At 34.1% G+C, this 20,167-nt stretch overlaps 1 protein-coding gene across 1 annotated transcript in view; it reads right to left on the reverse strand.

Moving 5' to 3' along the window:
* Positions 1 to 20,167, reverse strand: part of PHF14 (PHD finger protein 14) — a 172,360-nt gene that overhangs the window by 93,768 nt on the left and 58,425 nt on the right. Inside the window, 2 exon segments of the mRNA XM_075746098.1 lie at positions 9,400 to 9,521; positions 9,686 to 9,736. Of these exon segments, the coding sequence (XP_075602213.1) occupies positions 9,400 to 9,521; positions 9,686 to 9,736 (173 nt within the window).

A 20,167-nucleotide genomic window follows, 5' to 3' on the forward strand; every position in this document is an offset into this window, starting at 1 on the left:
ATTCTATTTTAAAAATTCCTAAGATTTGCTTACAGAGAAAAAAATTACTTTAGATTATTCAATCTGTAATTTCAACAGCCACACCAATAGGGAACTAAAGTGAGACAAGTGACAGTACACAAAATGAAAAATCTAGTGGACATCAAAATTATGCTGAACTACAGGAGCAATGAATAAAACCTACAACTCTGTTCCTTTCCCCCAAAAAACAGACATTCTAAAAACATTAAATGTCACCATTCTAAAATTATCTACTTATATGTTATTATATGCAAATTATTTCAGCTACCTCAAAATAAAGTTTAATAATAAAATTTAATTTCTCCTGTAGTATTCACTGCAAAAAAGGCAATCTTTACCAAAGATTGCCAATGAGGTGTTATAACAAGATCTCTTTTTTTCATTTTTAGATTTTTATGTCTTCAGAAGTATGTTCTCCAGTACGTAGCTCTGAAATATCTCAGGCTGTAGAATTATTAAGCTAAAAAGAACAGTAATACCCCATATACACGCAGATTATCTACAGTCTCTCACGTAATAGTACCGTATGTAAAATTCTTGATTTAGACCCAAATTAGCAACTAATTGCATGCAACTTTGCTCCATTTATTTATTAATGAAAACTTGTGCTATATGCCATTTTAATCATGTGAAGAATAACTCTGGTCAATGCTGAGAAAAGTGACTCCAAATCCTTAAGCTCTCTGTACCTCTAGCTGCTTTTCCTGTATGGGCTTCTTTGGTAGTCTAAAACATACTCTTACATCACTCCAAGATAAAATTTGGTTTGAATAGTGCAGATGAAGTGTTCTACCCAAACCTCAGGCCTCCTACTATCAAAACCCCACAGAGATTAACCAACTACAGATCAAAGATGTATAAAAGTATTAGCCAGAAGTAACAAAAGTGAGAAAAAAACCCCATGCATGTAACAGTAAGAAACACTATTTTGCATATTAAGATTTCTTTCTCAAATAGTCCAGAATTTACATTACAGATCTGTGGACAGACATTTACTTCAGAAAACTGACTGCACAGATGCCCAACTTGACACTAATTGTGACAAGTCAAAACTGATGCCGCAACACAGCATTTAAACGGTTATTATCTCCTGCTGTGGTCTTCTACCACGTTGTTTTAACACCTGAACAGGCACATTCTCAGGTTATAAATTTCGTAAGTATAAATTTCAGTTTCATGGCTTCTGTAGCAATGGCTCGGCTTAACGATGCAAACCAACTGAATTGATAAAGAATTTGACATTTGTTTTCTGAGCATCCTATAGTTGGAAATGCTCTGATGTGATAACCTTGCTGCACTGAAAGTGACTGAAGCAGTTTGGCCAGAATGATGGAGTATCCGACATATTCGAATGCCAACCAAATTGAATTATTTGATGCAAGTTTGATGCTGTAAAACAAAAATTTTTAGGAATATCCACAAAAATAAGAAACTACTGAACCCATCAAGATAGATATTTCTGCAGCAATAACCTATTACTGGTTACCAGACTGGGAAACAATTTGATATGTCATCAGCTTCCTCTCTGCCACCACAGGTAATGTGATTTCATATTCTCTGCATCTTGTTTCTCTGAAGTCATTTTAATCTTCTGAAGAGGTACCTCACTCAATGACTGCTTTATCACTCACTACTTATAGCAAAGATAATTAGGGCATCCTCGGCATTATATTTTTTTATTTTATACATTCTTCTGCATGCTAGGAGTTATAAAAGACAAAAAGGTGCAAAGGTCTCCAATGCATGTATTTCCTAAGGTAACCAGGAAAATAATATATAAATCTTGAAATACATAGCTGTTTTGGGAACAGATGACAACTGCCAAATATAGTTGCTGTAATGTACAAATCCATGATTACAGCACAGGCTTGATCAAGCAGCTGTAACTGAAGGAGAGAAATGGATAACTATATTGAAACTCTTATTTACAAGTGGTTGTCTTGTTCCATACTTCTCAAGTTTTTGACACTGGTACACAAGCTTTTCAGCTCAGCAGACTTTAAATATCAATACTAAGAACTTCTGCCAATTAAACACTTGAACAGAACTTCTACCTGAAGAGTTCATAAACTTCTCCTGTTTACAAAGGTTCTGCAGATTAAAGCTCAGTATACAAGAGCTTGGGAATCATTGGTCTACAACCGTAAAAAAAAAAAAAAAAAAAAGTTTAATGTTGAATTTCAAGGAGGTTTGACTGACAGATCACTAAACAGTCCAGGAAATAATGTAAAGAAAAACATTCTGGGGATGCACACACTACTCCCCCCCCAATCACCTGGTAAGAGGAGCAGTAATAAACTTTGCCAAATACCATAATGCTACTCCAACAGGATTTTAGAACTTTCCTAACACTGAAGAGAGACAAACATGCATTTTTTCCTCTATTCTAGATACTTAAAAAAATTACACTTCTTCACACTGTTTTAACAGGAAATGCCATTAAAAAAAAAAAATATATATATATAAAAAGACACTCACAGAAATCCTACCAGGGGGACACAAAAAAAAAAGAAAAGGATCATCCTTTGCTGTATCTCACCTGATCAGAAAGCACAGGTAGGCAGAATAACCTTTCATGCAGTTTTGCTCTCTTTTTCAAAATGAAGGCTCAATGCAAAGCTTTACACAAAAATAACATTATGTGGTCCTGTGCATATTTCCCAATTCTGATAATGCAGAATTGAATGGAAATGAGTCTTGCAATCATGGCAATATCTCCAAAATTTCAGTTTGGGGTCACTCCTATACAGACTACCTCTATGATAGTTCCTTCAAGGTCATACAGTATCAAGAATCAATCCAGAGATGGAATACAAAATCAGTATCCAAAGACCTGAGCTTCTATTCTTTAAGTGGCTTAAATTTCTGTTAAGAGTTAACCAGCAAAACAACCAAGGGAAAAAATAATCTGGGCTTCAGTTCTGATTCTGCTGTGTCATTTCAGGAAAATAACAGACAAATATACTAAAGAAATCCTTTGGGTACCAGGTAAGTATCTGGTTCTCCATTAACAGAAAAATTCAAGAGTCTGCCATGGACTTTTTGCAGTACAACTTCAAATGTTCCAGGCATGTTCAGCTTTAGATAGCTGGGTAGCTCAAATGCAAACGTGCCCAGCACCCTGCTTCTAGAGAAGCCCTGAATGACAGCAGTATGAGCCTTGCTACCAGACCTATGCCTGACTTTTAGGTACTTTATAAGAGAGCTTCATAATGCCTACAGCTTTTTTTTTTAATTGTCTGCCCTAGCACATGAATTTACTGAAAATGAAAATTCTGTGGTATTTTACAATAAAATGCAATGCAGCATAGGTAATTCAGTTTGAATAAAGTCCTCTGTGAACAAAAATGTGTTTGTCATTGTATTATCCTGCTCTCTAGCATAAAAAGAAACACTTTTTAAGAAGGCAATAAAATGAGGTAAATGACAGAAAAAGTGATCTAACAGGTAACTTAGGCAATTAAAAAAGTTAATATACAGAATTAATCCCTGTAAATTACATAGCAGAAATAAAACTACACAACTGAATGTTAAGTTTCCTTTCATTCAAGTAGTTCATTCCAATAAAATAATGCATTTGTAATCCTCTGTAAAACATAAGATTGTTGCAAATTGTGGCTGAATTAACTAACATTTTCCTTGTGATTAATCTCTACATTAGCAGCCTTAAACTTCTAAAACTACTTTAAATCATAGGCTTTCAATTATTATGATGGATTGTTAATTTTGTTGCAGTGCATTTAAAGTAATTAATAATTAATGTGCTTGTTCTAGAATAAAGTTCAGCTCATGCAGAGCTTCAAAACTAGCAGCTAACAGATAGGAAAAAAATCCTTAAATTGAAGGCTAGCATGCCCCTCTGCATGGAAATGTAAGAAACAGAAACGCAAAGATGAACCTGTACAAGACAAATGAAATGAAGGAAATATGGTAACAGTTCAGAGAGAAAATTTCCAGAGGGTTCAGAAGAGCGTGTCTAGAACATACTTTCTGTCAAAACCAGAATTAAAGTAGATCACTTTGTGCAGCTAAAGACTCAATCCTTTATACAGTATAAATTATTATTCTAAATTTCACAGAATCATAGAACAGTTTGGGTTGGAAGGGACCTTAAAGATCATCTAGTTCCAACCCCCCTGCCATGGGCAGGGACACCCGCCACTAGACCACGCTGCCCAAAGCCCCATCCAACCTGGCCTTGAACACTTCCAGGGATGGGGAAGCCACAGCTTCTCTGGACAACCTGTTCCAGTGCCTCACCACCCTCACAGTAAAGAATTTCTTCCTAATATCTAATCTAAATCGACCCTCCTTCAGCTTAATGCCCCTTGCCCTTGCAAACAGTCCCTCACCATCTTTCCTGTAGGCCTCTTTAGGTACTGGAAGGCTGCTATAAGGTCTCCCTGGAGCCTTCTCTTCTCCAGGCTGAGCAATCCCAACTCTCTCAGCCTGTCCTCATAGGAGAGGTGCTCCAGCCCTCTGGTCATCTTCATGATAAACACATTTGTAGCGCCAGAACTACAGATGTTGCATTTTAAAGATTTTCAGTTATAGTATGATTTAATGACTCGAAGTTATGACAAATCTTATCGTCAATTTTACTCAAGAGTCTTTTTCTTTAGTGAATATGACACTGCACGGTTTCTCCTTTCTCCCTTCCTACTCCTCACCTTCCCCTTTTCCCTGACTGCACATGCAGAACACTACACTTGCTTGAAACGTGTGTCTTAGTATATTGGAAAAAAAAAAATACTTTCACAATTGCTAACTTCCCAGTAAACATCTACATTAAAAATAAATACTATATACATGCTTAATAATTTGCTTTGCAGGTTTATGCTTTTTGAATACTTTATAACCAACATTCAAATCTATGTTTTCAAAAAATTCTATTCTATATTCTTTCAAATATATGACCTTTGTCTATTTTACCCGCTCTGTAATGCTGAAGTAATAATTTTGCCTCCATGGCTGCAAATCAAACAAAATGGAAAATTCTAACTTAATTGACAATGAAGCATAAAAATTCAATACACAAAACTATAAAAGAACACATTATTATATGCTTGCTCTAAAATGTGGGAAGATGGAGTCTAATGCTTTTTCAGAGATTTCTTTAACCTGGTCAAATATGATTTTGCCCCATACAGAAACAATATTCTAATTTTACTTTGCTTTTCTCAAATCTAGCGTTGAGATAAATTTTATCTAATGCACTATATTCCTAAATATTACCCAAGCACATCTTAAAGTCAACAACTGAAGCTATAGGGTTTTTTTAATAGTGGCAGTTGAGAGCTGGGTTATTTTTTGATAAAAGGCCACTTCTTTAGAAGTGAATTCATTTAGAAGTCTTCCCTTGGAAGATTTTAAACTAGATTAGCCCATGCATTTTCATTTAAAAAAATGTTCTACATATTAAAATAAAATACACAATTCATTGTAATATTTTCTTGTACCAAAATGGAACAGACATTAATACTGTGTTAGAAGCACTTTGTGTGTACTGTGGCATAATCACTTACTCTGGAGTACAGTGCAATATGGAGGGCAAGCTTACTTATTACATATTGAGTCACCTGAAATATACTTCCTCATCCACACTTCTACTACATATGGTTAACTTCTAAAGGGAGCTATTAGGGAGCTATTTTTAAAGATTTACTATGCTTAAACTATATACAACTTTAAAAGATTTACAAAATGAAGAAAAGCATCATCACATAAATGTTTTCTAAACCAAACAGTAGAGGTCACCTCTAAAAACAAATATATCCTTTAAAATTATTTTCTGAGTTTGTTAGAAAATTAATCTTTTGTATCAAGCTTTAGAAACTCTGGTATTTCAAAATATGTCTTCCATTTCAAGCAATTATTTTCCATATTTGATTAATGCTTAAGATTGAGCAGTATGTTGTTATAGGTACACTCTGGTTTCACAATACTTTAGTTTCAAGCACACATTATAACTTCTTTCATTGAACTCCTCTCTCAAAAAGTGCTGTCTCCATGCCTTACATCAAACCTATCTGTATCAAATATAAAATATTTTACTACTATGCATCCCAAAACTCAATTAGAGTTCAAGTAAAAAGATATTAAAAATCCACATTTTTCTCTAATTACAGATATAGCTTCCTTACTGTCATTTATAATGTTACATATAAGATTTTGCCTCATTTCAGTAAATGTTTTCAATTAACTTTTCTCTGTTAAATTATTTTGTAAATCTTGACTGTGACACTCACTAATCTTATAAAAGGTAAAAATTGCAATAAAAAGTATTGGTTCAATAAACTTACACAAATGTAAATAAAAGAACTGATAAAATAAATTCACCATAAATTCTAAAAATACAAATAAAAAAGCCTATCACAAAAGGATCACAAGACTGATCCTCTTTTGTGGACAAAACCACAAAACTTAAACTGTCAGTTCTAGTGCATGCTACTATACTGAAACAGTCTAACTATATAATCTGACATCAGTGATTTGAAAAGTACTGTATTGGCCCTTCTATAATATGTACATATGGTAACTATTAGCACATATAAAAGTAGGGAACATGTCAGTATGTTTTAGATGAAACTAATAATTAAAGATATTCTAACTTTAATCACTTTTTTGGGGCACAAAACTATAGTCACTAAGGCGAACTTCAGCCAATTAATGAACCATTATAATTTATCAGAATGAAACACACTTTTTAAGGAAGAATTTTAAATCCTTTCACAGGCAATTACTTAAAGATTTTAAACCATATGAACAACAGGTTAAATAAAGACACTGCACATATACCAAATAATCCCTCAGCCATTTAATTCTACACACAAGCACCTAAAATGGAGATTAAGAAAAGCAAATCTCCATTAGTCAAACTAACAACTAGTTAATTTAATATTTTTATTCCAGATTCATTACTAAATACTCTGCTGCATTCTTTGAAATAATAATTGCTTATCTTCCTCTAATCCTTACTCAGTTAGCAACTCCAAAGTGAGAGCGCCACATAAATTTTAGAAAAACCTACAATTTTTAAAAGCAGATTGTTCAAGAGTCATGTAACCAGCCCTGTTTGAGGTAACACACAGCAGGAAAAACTAGAAGCCTCATCAAGATTATTCCTTAAATCTGCAATTTTAGCAGTTGCATAGTTCCATTTTACTTAGTGATCAACTTTCACATTTAGAAAAGTGTCTTCTGAAACATCCTCACACACCTCCCTTTTCTTAGTTGCAGATGGGTAGGAAAGGGTGAAAAAAAAATCCTGTAGTTACAAAAGATTTGATGAGTGTAGAGCAAAGATGATGACAATGATCACTAGTTTTCTTAGAAAGTTTTGGCTTAATAACAGACAGTGCCAAACAAAATAGATATTGAAAAAATACTTTTGTTTTCCCTCCTAAACATCTCTTGCTTACAAGGAGCCGTACCAACTTGCATTTAAAATAACACTCTAAATCAAATTTACTAAATACTTTACCATCATTTAGTAATTATAAAAAATAAGCCTCCACAGCACTTTAGAAGCAGTGCTGACCTAACTTGGATAAAATTGCAGCTATAGGAATTATCTGAGAAAATCAAGTTTTACATTCATAATCTTTTTTAAAAACTAATACCGAAAATAAGGCAGAAGATTTAAAAAAAAATTTTTCAGAGAGTTATGAACAAAAGATTGGAACATAACAATCTCCTTTTCTTCTCCTATGCAGGATTACTATTCTGTTTCCAAGCCTAATTATAAGGATAGTTTACAACAGAATTTATTGGGTTTTGGCATGTAGTATCCTAATTTTTGGCCCATCTAAATTACTACTAAAATCTTTTCAGGTAGTAAACAAGACATACCACTAATCTTCTACCACATTTTTTTAATTGCAACTTAAATATACAGTTCTTCGTGCCATTTTCTCATGTTATCCTTTATGTGCTCAAATGTAGGATTTAACACTTCTAGAAAAAGGCTGAAGAAGAAAACTAATTCACTGCCTTTTTCACAATAAAGCACAGTACATGTTGTTCCCAAGATTCCTTCAAACAACAAAATGGTCTTCCTGCATCTTTTATTTCTTGCGAATAATAGGGCTGAAAAAAGCCCCTTATCTTGTGGCGGGCAGTTAAAAACTGTTGCCATCAGTTCCCATCAATATAACTGTATCAGCAATCACTGCAACATCCCACCTCTATTTCACAGTCTGGTACCAAGCAGGATCTAGGAGTAACTAGCAGTAGTAGCCTGTCTATGTATGAGAGTCACACAGTTACTGAGGAGCTCATACAGGCACTCTGCCTCCAATTTGGAAATAAAAATACCATCTGGCACACAATCCTTGAAATTGTATCAACTTCTACAGTAAATTATATACTGTAATTAATACTAAAATCAGTTATTCTGAGTACATCTGTACCTGAGACACATCCTGATTTTAAAGCTATGCATTGCTTGCCTGTATCATTGATTCTGACTTTTCTCATAACTGATTCCTTGAAATAAATTATAAGACTTATTTTGGAATAATCCTTCCAGTTTAAAACAACAATTGTATCTGAGATAAAGAGGAAACCTTGTCCAGAAAAATCTAGTTGAAGCATACAGGACCTAAATACAACACTATTTTTTATCTGAACCTATTATGAGATCATTTTAATGAAAGCTCAGTAGATTCAATTAAAATCCACTTTCTGGTTGCTAAGCTCCATTATTCTTTCAAGAACTGTGAGCAGTTTCTACAGCTTCACAAAGAGGCCACAATGCCAGCTATAAAGTCAAAATCAGCAGAAGTTGTGGTCAACGGTAGCTATTTGATAGCAACTATTCTACACTTTAATTAGATTTCTGCACCTACTAAAACACCATTCAACAGATTATTTTTTTTCCCTACTTGTTTCAGATAAGAAACATGATTATCAAACCCTTTCATGATCTGCATTAATGGAGATAGCATTAATACCTTTTTAAAAACATAAATTCCTCATAATCCATATTTCAGTTCATAAAATTCTTAATGATGCTAATTAAATTACTTTTAGGATGCTCCTGTAGCTTTAATATCATTAAATTGCTAGTTTGTTTATCTTTTTGACCTGCTCTAAAACATTGACAATTCACCCTGACAAGAGAAAATTAATGGTCTTGTGTTAGAAAAACAGATTATCTTAGTTATTTACATCTTAATCCACAGTGTAAATGTGTTTGGCAGGTCAGTAAGTGAATCAAGTCAATATTTCTGATGTAATGTTTCCCCTAAAGTTTTTGGGTTTGTTTTGTGTGGTTGGTTTTTTTTTTTAAACACACATTGTCTTGATTATAATCAAAATGATGAAGTGATGAAGATGGAACTTGAATTCCTTGTAAGGTCAGAGCATCAAACCTACCTGACAAGATTTTCATTGTCTCCAGTCCCTTTGCAGGTAGCACATTCAGTCCTTAAATCCTCCGACTTGGGCTTCTTTTGTAGAACTGACTGTCGTTGTCGTCTTTCTCTGGGAATCCGTTCCTGTCGTAGCAGAAAGCAAAAGAAAGGAATGGGGGGAAGGGGGGAAGGAAAGCAAATATTTTCAATTATAGCACTGAAAGTAACACTTCAGCCCAAAGTTTAATTTTTTTGTGAAACTGTTAAAAAAAAAAAAAAAAAGAACAAACAAAACACTATATTCCAACCTCAGGTTTTTCTTCTTCAGGCACAAAGCTTCGTTTTCGTCCTCTAGTTCTCTAGAAGAAAATATATTTAAAACTTAATATTAGGTAACGAAATGTTTTTGCTACTTATCTATTATTCATAACAACAACAAAAACATACTGCAGGAAAAAATTTAAAGCATTAACTATAGAACCACTGTGAGACAACTACAATAAACAGTGTTAGAACAACAGCTTCAGATTCTGGATATAAATCTACAGAACTAGCCAAAATGTAAATATAAACACGTTTGTTGACCTCAACATGTGGATTCTCATTCTAAAAAAGACTGCCACCAGAATTACAAATCTCTTACAGACTTTGCACAAACTTCCCAATACTAAAATACATAATTTGAAAATTGTTATGAACAGTATATTACAGTAAATTCCTTGAGCACTTAGAAGTGCTCTACTTGTAAGCCACATGATCAGATTCGAAACAATCAAAACTAAAAAACTTAATAAAAACAGAAACAGAAAATAATTCTTATAGCTTTTCAGGAGTAGGCAAGAATTAAAGCTTTCAGACTGAAGCTTAATATAATGCATATATGGCAGATACTCATAAAGCTGTACTATATACCAGCATATGACTGGTATACAACAGGTGGAATGGATAATACAAAAAGTGGAAATTATTTCAGTATTGCATTTGGCTAAGAAAATCTAAATACCAACAGTGTGGAGGAAAAGAGGTTTCCATGGATGGTAACAGCAAACACCAAAGGTTTACAAGCAGCGCTAAGTAACTGGATGTAACTCATACGAGTTGAATTTCAGTAACTTAAGCTTTCATCTCTGAAATTGCAGCATTATAACCTACATGCATTAAATAACTGCCACAAGCTCACAGTATCACACACTCTCTATATAATTTTCTATATGTAGAAGTAAAAGATTTCAGTAAAAAATTATGCTGACATTTAATGACAGCTGATTGGCAAGTCTCTGTGTCTCATCCTCAATTTTATACTTGCACAACTCTGGAATTCATTCAATGTGCACACAAGTAAGAGGTAAGTGTGTTACGTGCTCAGACACTTCCCTACTATTAACAGGAAGATTCCAGCCACTGAGCTTTAGATCCCACAGCATCAATGGAATCACCATGAAGGAACCTGCACTCTGGTTACTACACAGGCAACTTAAGACTTCTGTTGGAAAATAAATTATATGACTATAGCTAAGGGCTGATCCTATATAACCTTAACTACCCAAGAAAATCAAACTTATGCCAAGGCCATAAACAGGACACACATGGCAGATACTATTTTTCATTTCAAGTCTTTCACAATTAGGGCCCTTAAGTAATAAAAATAAATAAATGCATGCTAAAAACAGCCAAACTAGTCAAATTTGACTTCCTAATACTAGAGCATAATATTCCTCTCCTTCTCTAGTGACTTCTTAACCTCACCTTTTCTACTACATTCAAACCATGTCTCGCACCATATCCCCAAGTTCCCCCTATGTTCCCCAACTAAAGTGAGGACACACTAGGACAGGTCCAACTACACGTGTTCTACACTGGACAGTAAGAGACCAAACACAAAGAATAACTGAGCTTATAACTAAAACCTCTTCCTTACTCAACACTGATCTTTCCCATCCAGCTGCTCTAAAAAAATACTCCAGAACTTAATTACCTTAGGCATACATACCTATCAAATTTTGCAATAGTGAGTCAACAGGTTACTAGAGGCAATGCTCCAAGAATGGCAGGCAACTGCACAACTTATTTTCGTTAGAAAATCAAGTTAAAAGCTATTCTTTTTTGAAATAAACAGTCAAAAGACCTAGCTGCTGTGTCACAAAGAACATACCTTACATTGAACAGAAATGAAAGATGAAAGTATCTTACTTCATTAGCAATACATCTCAAAGTAATCTGAGCAGGCCAAGAAAGATCAACTAATTAAAATTAAGATGCAAGCATAAAAAGGAAGTATTTTTAAACAAGAAGAAAAAAAATGATGAAAAAGTTAAAAATAATAAAAGACTAAAATAGATTAAATTTTTCCTATGAGTCATTTTTAGCGTAACATTTTGAGGCGAAAAAAACAGCTCTATATGTCAGCAAAGCAACTTTTTAAAATCTTTTAAATCCCATAATATGATGTTCCTCAGGCAAAGAGACTGATCCATTTGATTCAATGAAACCATCAAGGTGAAAGCAACCTACCTTTTCGAAGAATATCTTACTAAGGTTTAGCCTTCACAGCAGTCTTAGTGCCCTCCCTCAGAAAAGAGTAATGGTCTTGGTAAATGAAACCTAAAGATTAACAATGTTCTTTTGGTCTTTTATTTCAAAGCTTATCATCTGTGGAAGTCGGAGAAACATCCCACAGTACTAAAGCATACACCACTCTTCTGAGTTATTTCATGAACTTCTGACTTTGCATTCAAAATTTGGAGGAAAAAAAAAGAAAAACCACAAAAGAAAAACAACCCCACAATCTGCCTCCTGCCTCTTAAATATTCACACAAAATGTTACAAGATTTCCTACAGAGAAACAGTGATGCATGTAACAAGCAAACAGCTATCAAACCTGAAAAAAAAAAGAAGTAGAAAAAACCCCAACATCAGTTTGTCTCTGCCTAATCTAATTTGTAATGATCTAAGCTGACAGTTACTAAAATATTCCATAAAATATAGTATTTTATAATATATAATGTAAGTAATAAAAAAACAGTTCAGAAAGAATGTTAGAGATTGCCTCTAAAAAAAAAAGGAAGAAATTATGAGAACTAGGGCATACACTTCCATAGCCAAAAGATAAATAAAAAATGGGTTTCTTTCAGCCATGTTTTGTGTCATGAAAGTATCAACCTGTGCTGTGCAGAATACTGACATAAGAAATGAATAATGAAGCCATAAATGATACAATATGATGTAGATCAAATGCATGAGTGATTTGGGGTGACATTTTTAGAAAATACACGGACAAGAAATCAGAGAGGCGTGGGGTTAACATGATTCCAATCCATGGAAGGAAGTACTGTACTCAAGACATTTAAGAAAAATCTGATAGTTAAAAAAAATTGTATAAAATGGAATGAAAATTGTTGAGGGAAAACGTGATCAACAATGGGATCAAACTGTCAACCGAAAAGTGGGAAAAGAAAGACACACTGAAGTGGGAGTCTCCATTTTGAACTTGAGAAATGAATGCTTGAATTTCATATTTAAGTTGTGAAGCAACTCAGCAACAACTGGACAACAATATGAAACACATGTAAAATGAAAAAGATTAGATAATGTGTTGACTGCAAGATTTTGAGTATTCTCACAAAAATAAATACCATATATGAGACAAATGAAAGACATCTGTAAGGGACAAATAAAGCTTAGGATGAATCCTACACTCTTTGAAAGGAAACAGACTGTTTGCACAACAGCAAAGGAAACAAAAGCAGGAGAGCAAAGCCACAAAGGAAACAGTTTGTTTGCCATCACTCACAGATGCAACAAGCTGAAATGTTAGTTTCCAAGCATGAAAGCAGAAGGGTCAACAAGACAGAATGGGTGCCCACATGACCCAAAACCACCATGACTGTCACCAAACCACATTGTTATGCCTCTGAAAGACAGATGCTTTAAATCAGTTCATCCAAAGACAGCAATAGAAGGCAGAAGGTTCTCTTGGAGCAGTTTTGCTTTGTCAGCTGCAGTTGGAAAACCAACATGATCCAGAACTCAACTGACCAAAAAGGGGGAGGCAATTCCCAAGAGTCACAAGTATATGCTCCTGTTAAGTACTGAGCATTTACTGAAGTGCTCCTGGAGGATACAGATTTATACTGTCACCTATTTCATTTTTTCTTGTATATGAGAAGATACGGAGGAGTTTATCAGTATTACAGAGAAATGGAAAAGAATATGAAATACTGAAAGCATCTGTGGTCAGTGGCAATGGTTCAAGTCCGCTCCACATAAAGTGAACTAGCATGGTTCTGGATTTGATCTGCTCAGTCACTGTTTTTCAGAAAATCAATGGTGATTTCTGCATGGCAATTTCAAAAAGTTACTCGAGAATGCAAATTTAAACCCAAGAGGGGTTAGAGCACAATGATATTTAACAGAACTTAAGAGATACCCAGTCATTCGAAAAAGCCATATTAATTCTGCCAACTATTTCAAACATCACAGTAGAAAGCACTGCTCCCAGTTTCTCCTTTGCTTAATATATTAACTGGTTAGAATTTCTTTTAACTGTTTGCAGGTGCACGCAAAGGCAGCAAAGAGGCCCAGCATAGCTGCTTATGCCGTCATATCTGTGTCAATTCAGGGGTTTCTCTACATTAGCGTGTACTGCTTCTGCTAATAGACAGGAAAGATAACTCCTATTATGCTGGTGCTTCTATACCTCTTGGATGTCACAGAAACAATACCGTCATACATAGGGCTCTTCTTTTCAGTATGGAGTTTCTGACACCGCTAACAGCACTGGCACCATGAAGTATTACTTCTCTTTGTAAAGGGGAAGACAGGAAATCCAGTCAGTACTCCAAGTACTCCTGGAGTTTGGGAGCACATGGTATCAGTAGGAAGGTGTGCATTTTCATTTGAGAATTTCATATAAATAATTCAAAATTATTCATAGATTTCATGTTAAAAAATTGATTAAATTACTGAAGACACACCTGACAAAACTATTGTTATGCTGATAATTGCTTTATCGTGTAAAAAGTCTGTAGATGTTGTTTTGTGTTGTAATTATTAGAAGGTCAAATATGAAGAACTTAAGATGCTTTGATATTTGTAGATCCGTAAATCTCCTATGTCTTCTCTGAAATAGCACATATTTGATTTTTGTTTCCCTGCCTGACCTGCAGCTACAAGAAATACACAGCGAAGAGGGCCAGCATAGGATTACAATCGCGTTTTAACTCCGTTTCCTAACTGCTTCAGTCATTTTCATTTTTATGTCCCCTTATAGCTGTCGTACCAATATTAATGATATACTTCTACAGTTTTACCTTATACCACACTACAGTTCATTGAAATGTATCACACATATCAAAAACTTTCTAATGCTAACCCTCACACTCATACAGCCTTTAACACATACTTGTTAACGAGAGTCTAAAGACAAAAAATAAATATCTGAATGCTATGAAATCATTCCAAACAAAAAGGTTGTGGCAAGGAGTCGTTTCGTTACTACAGAACAGAAAACAACTCTGATATAAAACATCAGCAGAGCAGAACACTTCAGAAAACAGAATTGGGAAAACTAGTATCAAAAAAAGTAACCCTAATGAAATCACTGTGCTAACTACCACAGCATGTATAAAGCAAACCACAGAAAAAGCCTCAGAAAAAAAATACACAGGTTGAAACTGCACCGATAATATGAACTCTCTCCTGTTAAACACAAACCATGACCATTTTGCTAAGACAGCAGCTTTTAATCCATGACGTCACCCAATCCTTATTCAATGTTACAAACACCCTTTTGCCAATGAAAAGGTTATAATCAAGCCAGTTGGAGAAGAGATCCCTTTGACTTGCTCTGTTTTGTTAAAAGGCAGAAAAAAAAAATTCTATTAATGCCACCACACAGGCATAAAATTATTTTAAATAAAGGTAAGGACAGCTATATAGACACCAGATGGCACACTCGCTCAATACAGATCAAAGTTAATACCTTAAATGGTACGTATCACTACTATTCAAAATGTATCTCTGAAATAATTATTTAATTTTCCAGAAAGCTAGCAGTAATAAAAAGGGAACTGCCAGAAAAAAGAAACAGCAGTAAATCAAAATATGATTATAAAGAGAAACAAGTCAACCAAAAAGCTTAATTACACAGAGTTACAATTTCCCCCCTTTTTTTTTTTTTTTAGTTTCTGTTCTCTTGAGAACTTTTACTTTCTAGAAAAGCAAAATTTTTGCAACATTCCTGCTGTCAACCTATCCTGTGAAACTAGTGTTTCTAAGACTTAAATATACAACAGAATTTCAGAACTGGTAGGATTGTTTTCTATCCTTTTTAACACTAATTTCTTCCAAAGCATACACATTTGGAGAACTGAAACAGAAGTAAGAGGCCAAAAATGCCAGAAAAAGTCAGTCTGCAGATGCTGCTAAAACAAGTGATTCTTTTCTGGAAAAGTGAATTTAAATGCACTTATTTACAGAAGTGATACATACACTAGTTGCCTTTACTTACAGAGATATTGATTACTTACACCATTGGAATCCCATTTGGAATATATCCATCTCTTCATGCCTTTACTACATCAAAAAGAAGTGAACTTTCATCTCCAAGGTTTTTCCTCCTGCTTTCTTAAAAAACCAACCAACCAACCAAAACAAACCCCAAACGAAAAAACCCAAATGCAAAACTCTGATATACTCCATCTGCTTCAAGCGTTGTGGAAGAGCTGCATCAATTTATATTACCTTCCTCCCTTATAAATTTGACCTCAAGCCAAAAGAGAGAGTCCTATACTGTCAGGTACCCATGGATTTGGCACAGTGATTGACATAGCTTTCATGTTTGTATTGACGTAGCAGTCAGTTGAGCTTTTACATTCATTGTTGAAGGAAAAAAAAAAGTAATTTACAATGTTCTTTATGATGAAAACTAAGTTTCAGAAAGCTGAGTAACTCCTGATTATTTTGTTCTAGAGCATTAATGTTCAGTTAACAGCAATTTCTTGAAATTGAAGTTGAAAAATGTCAAAAGCACTACTACTAGATAGTTGTTTTAAAAGGTCTTCCAGGTACTTATTTAGAAGTCATATTTAAGTGAGTTGACCAAGCACTGACAATGTTAATTAAAATGATGACTCATAAGTACAGATAAGTGTTTTAAAATTATTTGCTGTTTTTATGAAGCACTGATACTTGCACTCAAACTGGAATTGATGTTCTGGTTTCCTCCAGTAGCCATCTTTTATTCAAAACTTGTATCTATGACATCACATAATTAAGTTACACAATAGATGTTTGGAAAGCACTTCGGTAGAAATGCCTCAGTTAAGTACAAAATAACAGTCCTGTTTATCTTTTAATATACTTGGTAAGAAAAAAAAATAATCACTCCTCTGCTATCTTCTCCTATTTGGAACAAAAGCAAGAAATAATAATTTATTCTAAATAACAGTATTTATTTGTAAAACAAAAACAGTATACATAACAACTCCCTGTGCTAAAAACAGTTTGTAGATGCTCTGTCAGTATTTTTTTTTATTATTATTATTTAGACCATAGCCCCTCAGGCAGAGATTTGTTTTCTTCCATGTTCCGAAGAACGAACAGCATAGTGTTGGCTAATAATTCTTTCCCCAAAACACATACTTTTTACTGCTAAACAAAAAAATCACTGTCTGTTCATTTGGATTTTATACAATGTAATTATAGAAAAAAAAGCTATCAGATTTCCAGGTTTTAGATAATAAAAATAAGTTTAGTATCAGAAGACCAGAAGATTTTATTTACATCCCTCAACAAACTATTCAGTTCCTAAAATGCCTTTACAAAAAGCCTTTTCCACCTTTATAACACTGGATAGACACTTCCTTTCCAATAAAAGGGAACCAAAAATGGGATTTCCACCAAAAAACCCCCAAACAACCAAACATACCACCCTCTAATATGCTCATTAAGAGTACCAGGATCTGACACCATTTGTTGGAGGATGAATATTCAACATCACAAACATTATTTAACTTCAAAGGATATACCAGAACAACAGGAAAAAGTATTCCCTGCCACCTCTTACAGCACACAGCTAGCCCCAGCCGCACAATATTGCTTTAGAAGTTATGCATGTATGTGACTTTTCTTACAAAAACTCCATTACCCCTCCAGACGAGAGCACATACAGTAAGGTAAGTTTACACAGGTAAAGCATACTTCATCAAATTTTAAAGTAAAGAAATTCAGTGAAATAAGGGATTTTTTCCAAAGGACAGAAGGAGAACACTTATTTTGCAAAAAAATGACACCAGACTAACAAACTATTTTAGCAATGACATCTTCCATAAACGATAACCTCTGTGGTGTTGTTCATTCGAGGATAACAAAGGAAGTTGGCAACTTGTTAAAAGCTCTTTTTTGTAAAGACGAATCATCTCACAAAGGCTCTGAAAAGCTGAACATACATAGTTGAGTAGATGAAAAGCATTACTCTCTCAATTTACTGCTGTGAGGCACTATCCATATCTCTTTAAAGATTTCTTCCAAATAAACAAACTATTGTACACTTATCTTTCTAATAAAAATATCCCATATATAAAAATTGTACAGTTCTGAAAAGAAAATGTGAAAATACATCTTCAGTTTTTTAAAAAAGATAAAAAATATTTCTAGACATCTATTGGTTTACTCAGATTAACTAATGATTTCTATTAGCTATTAGCCAATCATTAGCTATTAATTTATCTGAAATTAACTAGCAGCAGAAATAATGATTTGTGAAGCTTATACAGCTACAAAATTTGAATTATAAAGTTTACAGATTTTAAATAAAGTTAGGTATGCACTGAAATTCAGAAAATTGTTTAAAAGATCATTAAATATGGCTTGAATTGTACAAGCATAAACAATGAATTAAATTCTGTCCACAAATACAGCCCCTATACAACAGATTGAGGTATAAAGGCCTAATGTCTTGTCTAATTACATTCATTTATAATTTGTATAGACTCTCAGTCAAGAGCAGAATTCTGGTATACTTAAATTTACCCTTGTGCATTTAGGTGTATTCTCTTACATGGTACTTTTTAAGAAGTTTAAAATCAGAAACATCTTCTTGTAAACTTTAGTTACAATTTAATGTACAGTAAGATAAGTGCTTTCTCCAAAACAGCACGGTCCAAATGGCTGGACTTCCTCCCTGTCCCCTCATTTTCTTTGAAATAGCTGTTCTTGATATAAATATCCTCTGACATATTTGAAAGCTAAGAGATGGAAAGAGCATTCACAAGGTTGTTTTAAAAAGCGTACACAGCATCAGGATGCAAAGTACTGCCCTGACACACAATTAATGTAGAGAACTGTACAAGGGAGAAGCACTGTCCTGACTCTGAATAACCTGCTTCAGTCTTACTTCTCTCACACTTCCAAATTATAGAAGGAAACTGTGTCTCTGATATCATGTAGAAGCTGTGAACACCAGTGTACTCCAATTGCCACAGGTCTCTGGCCACCACTGTTCTGATGTAAGATCAGATTAAGATTTGAACAACGTAGTCCCTCGAAGAAAACCTGAGTTGTCATCAAACAGTCTCACCTTCTTCTCAGTGAGCTGGAAAATGAATATTATTCACAGCTCTTCCCAGGCATTAACTAGTTACAAGCCAAGCTTTTTGCACAAGCAGACTGAAGACAGGAAGAAAAGGCACTTCATTCAAACTAATGCAGAGTATCCCCCTCTAAACCTCTGCTAAGAGTATCCTGATTCAGATGTAAGGCTAAGTACTTAAGAGACCTATGATGAGAAAAACCTGAAAAGAACTGTTAAGTTCACAAAGGAAAAGAAGGAGGAAAAATAGTATAGGTTGCAGAAGGTAAAATTAGATGCCATTATTTTTTGCAATAATGCAAAACAAAAAGAAATTGTAAGGTTACATTTAAAGGAAAAAGCCCACCACTATTTTCTTTAAAAAATAATTTAGACCTGGAAAAGAAAATCCACAACATCAATGAATTCAAGTGCTTTAAGGATTTAAATAAATAAATAAATAAATAAAATTGCAGGACTTAAGTTCACATCCCTATTTAGATTGGATGAGCAACACTGGTAAAATATGAATACTTCTAAAATGCTCTTTTAGTCTTCATAGTACACCCCAAGCAGACAGAAATTAGGAAAAAAAATACTACGAATAAGGAAAAAAAACAACTTTTCATGCAAAGAGGGTATCCTTTACTATGTCTGAAATCAATGTAACTAAATAGGAGCTGCAGGACAAGCTGATTGCAAAATATCAATCCTGAAAGTACAATTTAACATGAAACATGTTTTCGTATAGTTAGCATATAGGCTTAATCATATGCATTTGTACAAAATGTCTTAGAGATACCAGCTATTACTGTCATCAGTAACATCTAAAGCAACTTTATCAAAATAAATTATCAGGGCTTACCCACAATTTCTGTCAACAAAGTAAGGAAGAGTTAACTATGACAAACCACTACAATGAAATCCAAACTTTTAAGATGCATTCTGTTCTCTTAGGTATGTGGCAAAAAAACTTCTTTCAATTACATCAGTTCAAGATACATTTATGCAAAACAAATGGAAATTCCCTTACAAGCAACAGATACACAATTCAACAGTCTTATAGTTGCACTTGTTGATTGTAACTGTAAGCAAGGCTGATTACACACTGTTAGCTAAGCAGGCTTGCCAATTCCTTCGAAAACAAAACTAGATCAAATAAAACTTGCCCAGAGATACAATGTATGCGTAGAAGAGAGGACTGTGAAGTCTATTTTCAAAT

Source organism: Balearica regulorum, chromosome 2, assembly GCF_011004875.1.
Source record: "Balearica regulorum gibbericeps isolate bBalReg1 chromosome 2, bBalReg1.pri, whole genome shotgun sequence".
In the NCBI taxonomy this organism is placed as follows: domain Eukaryota; kingdom Metazoa; phylum Chordata; class Aves; order Gruiformes; family Gruidae; genus Balearica; species Balearica regulorum.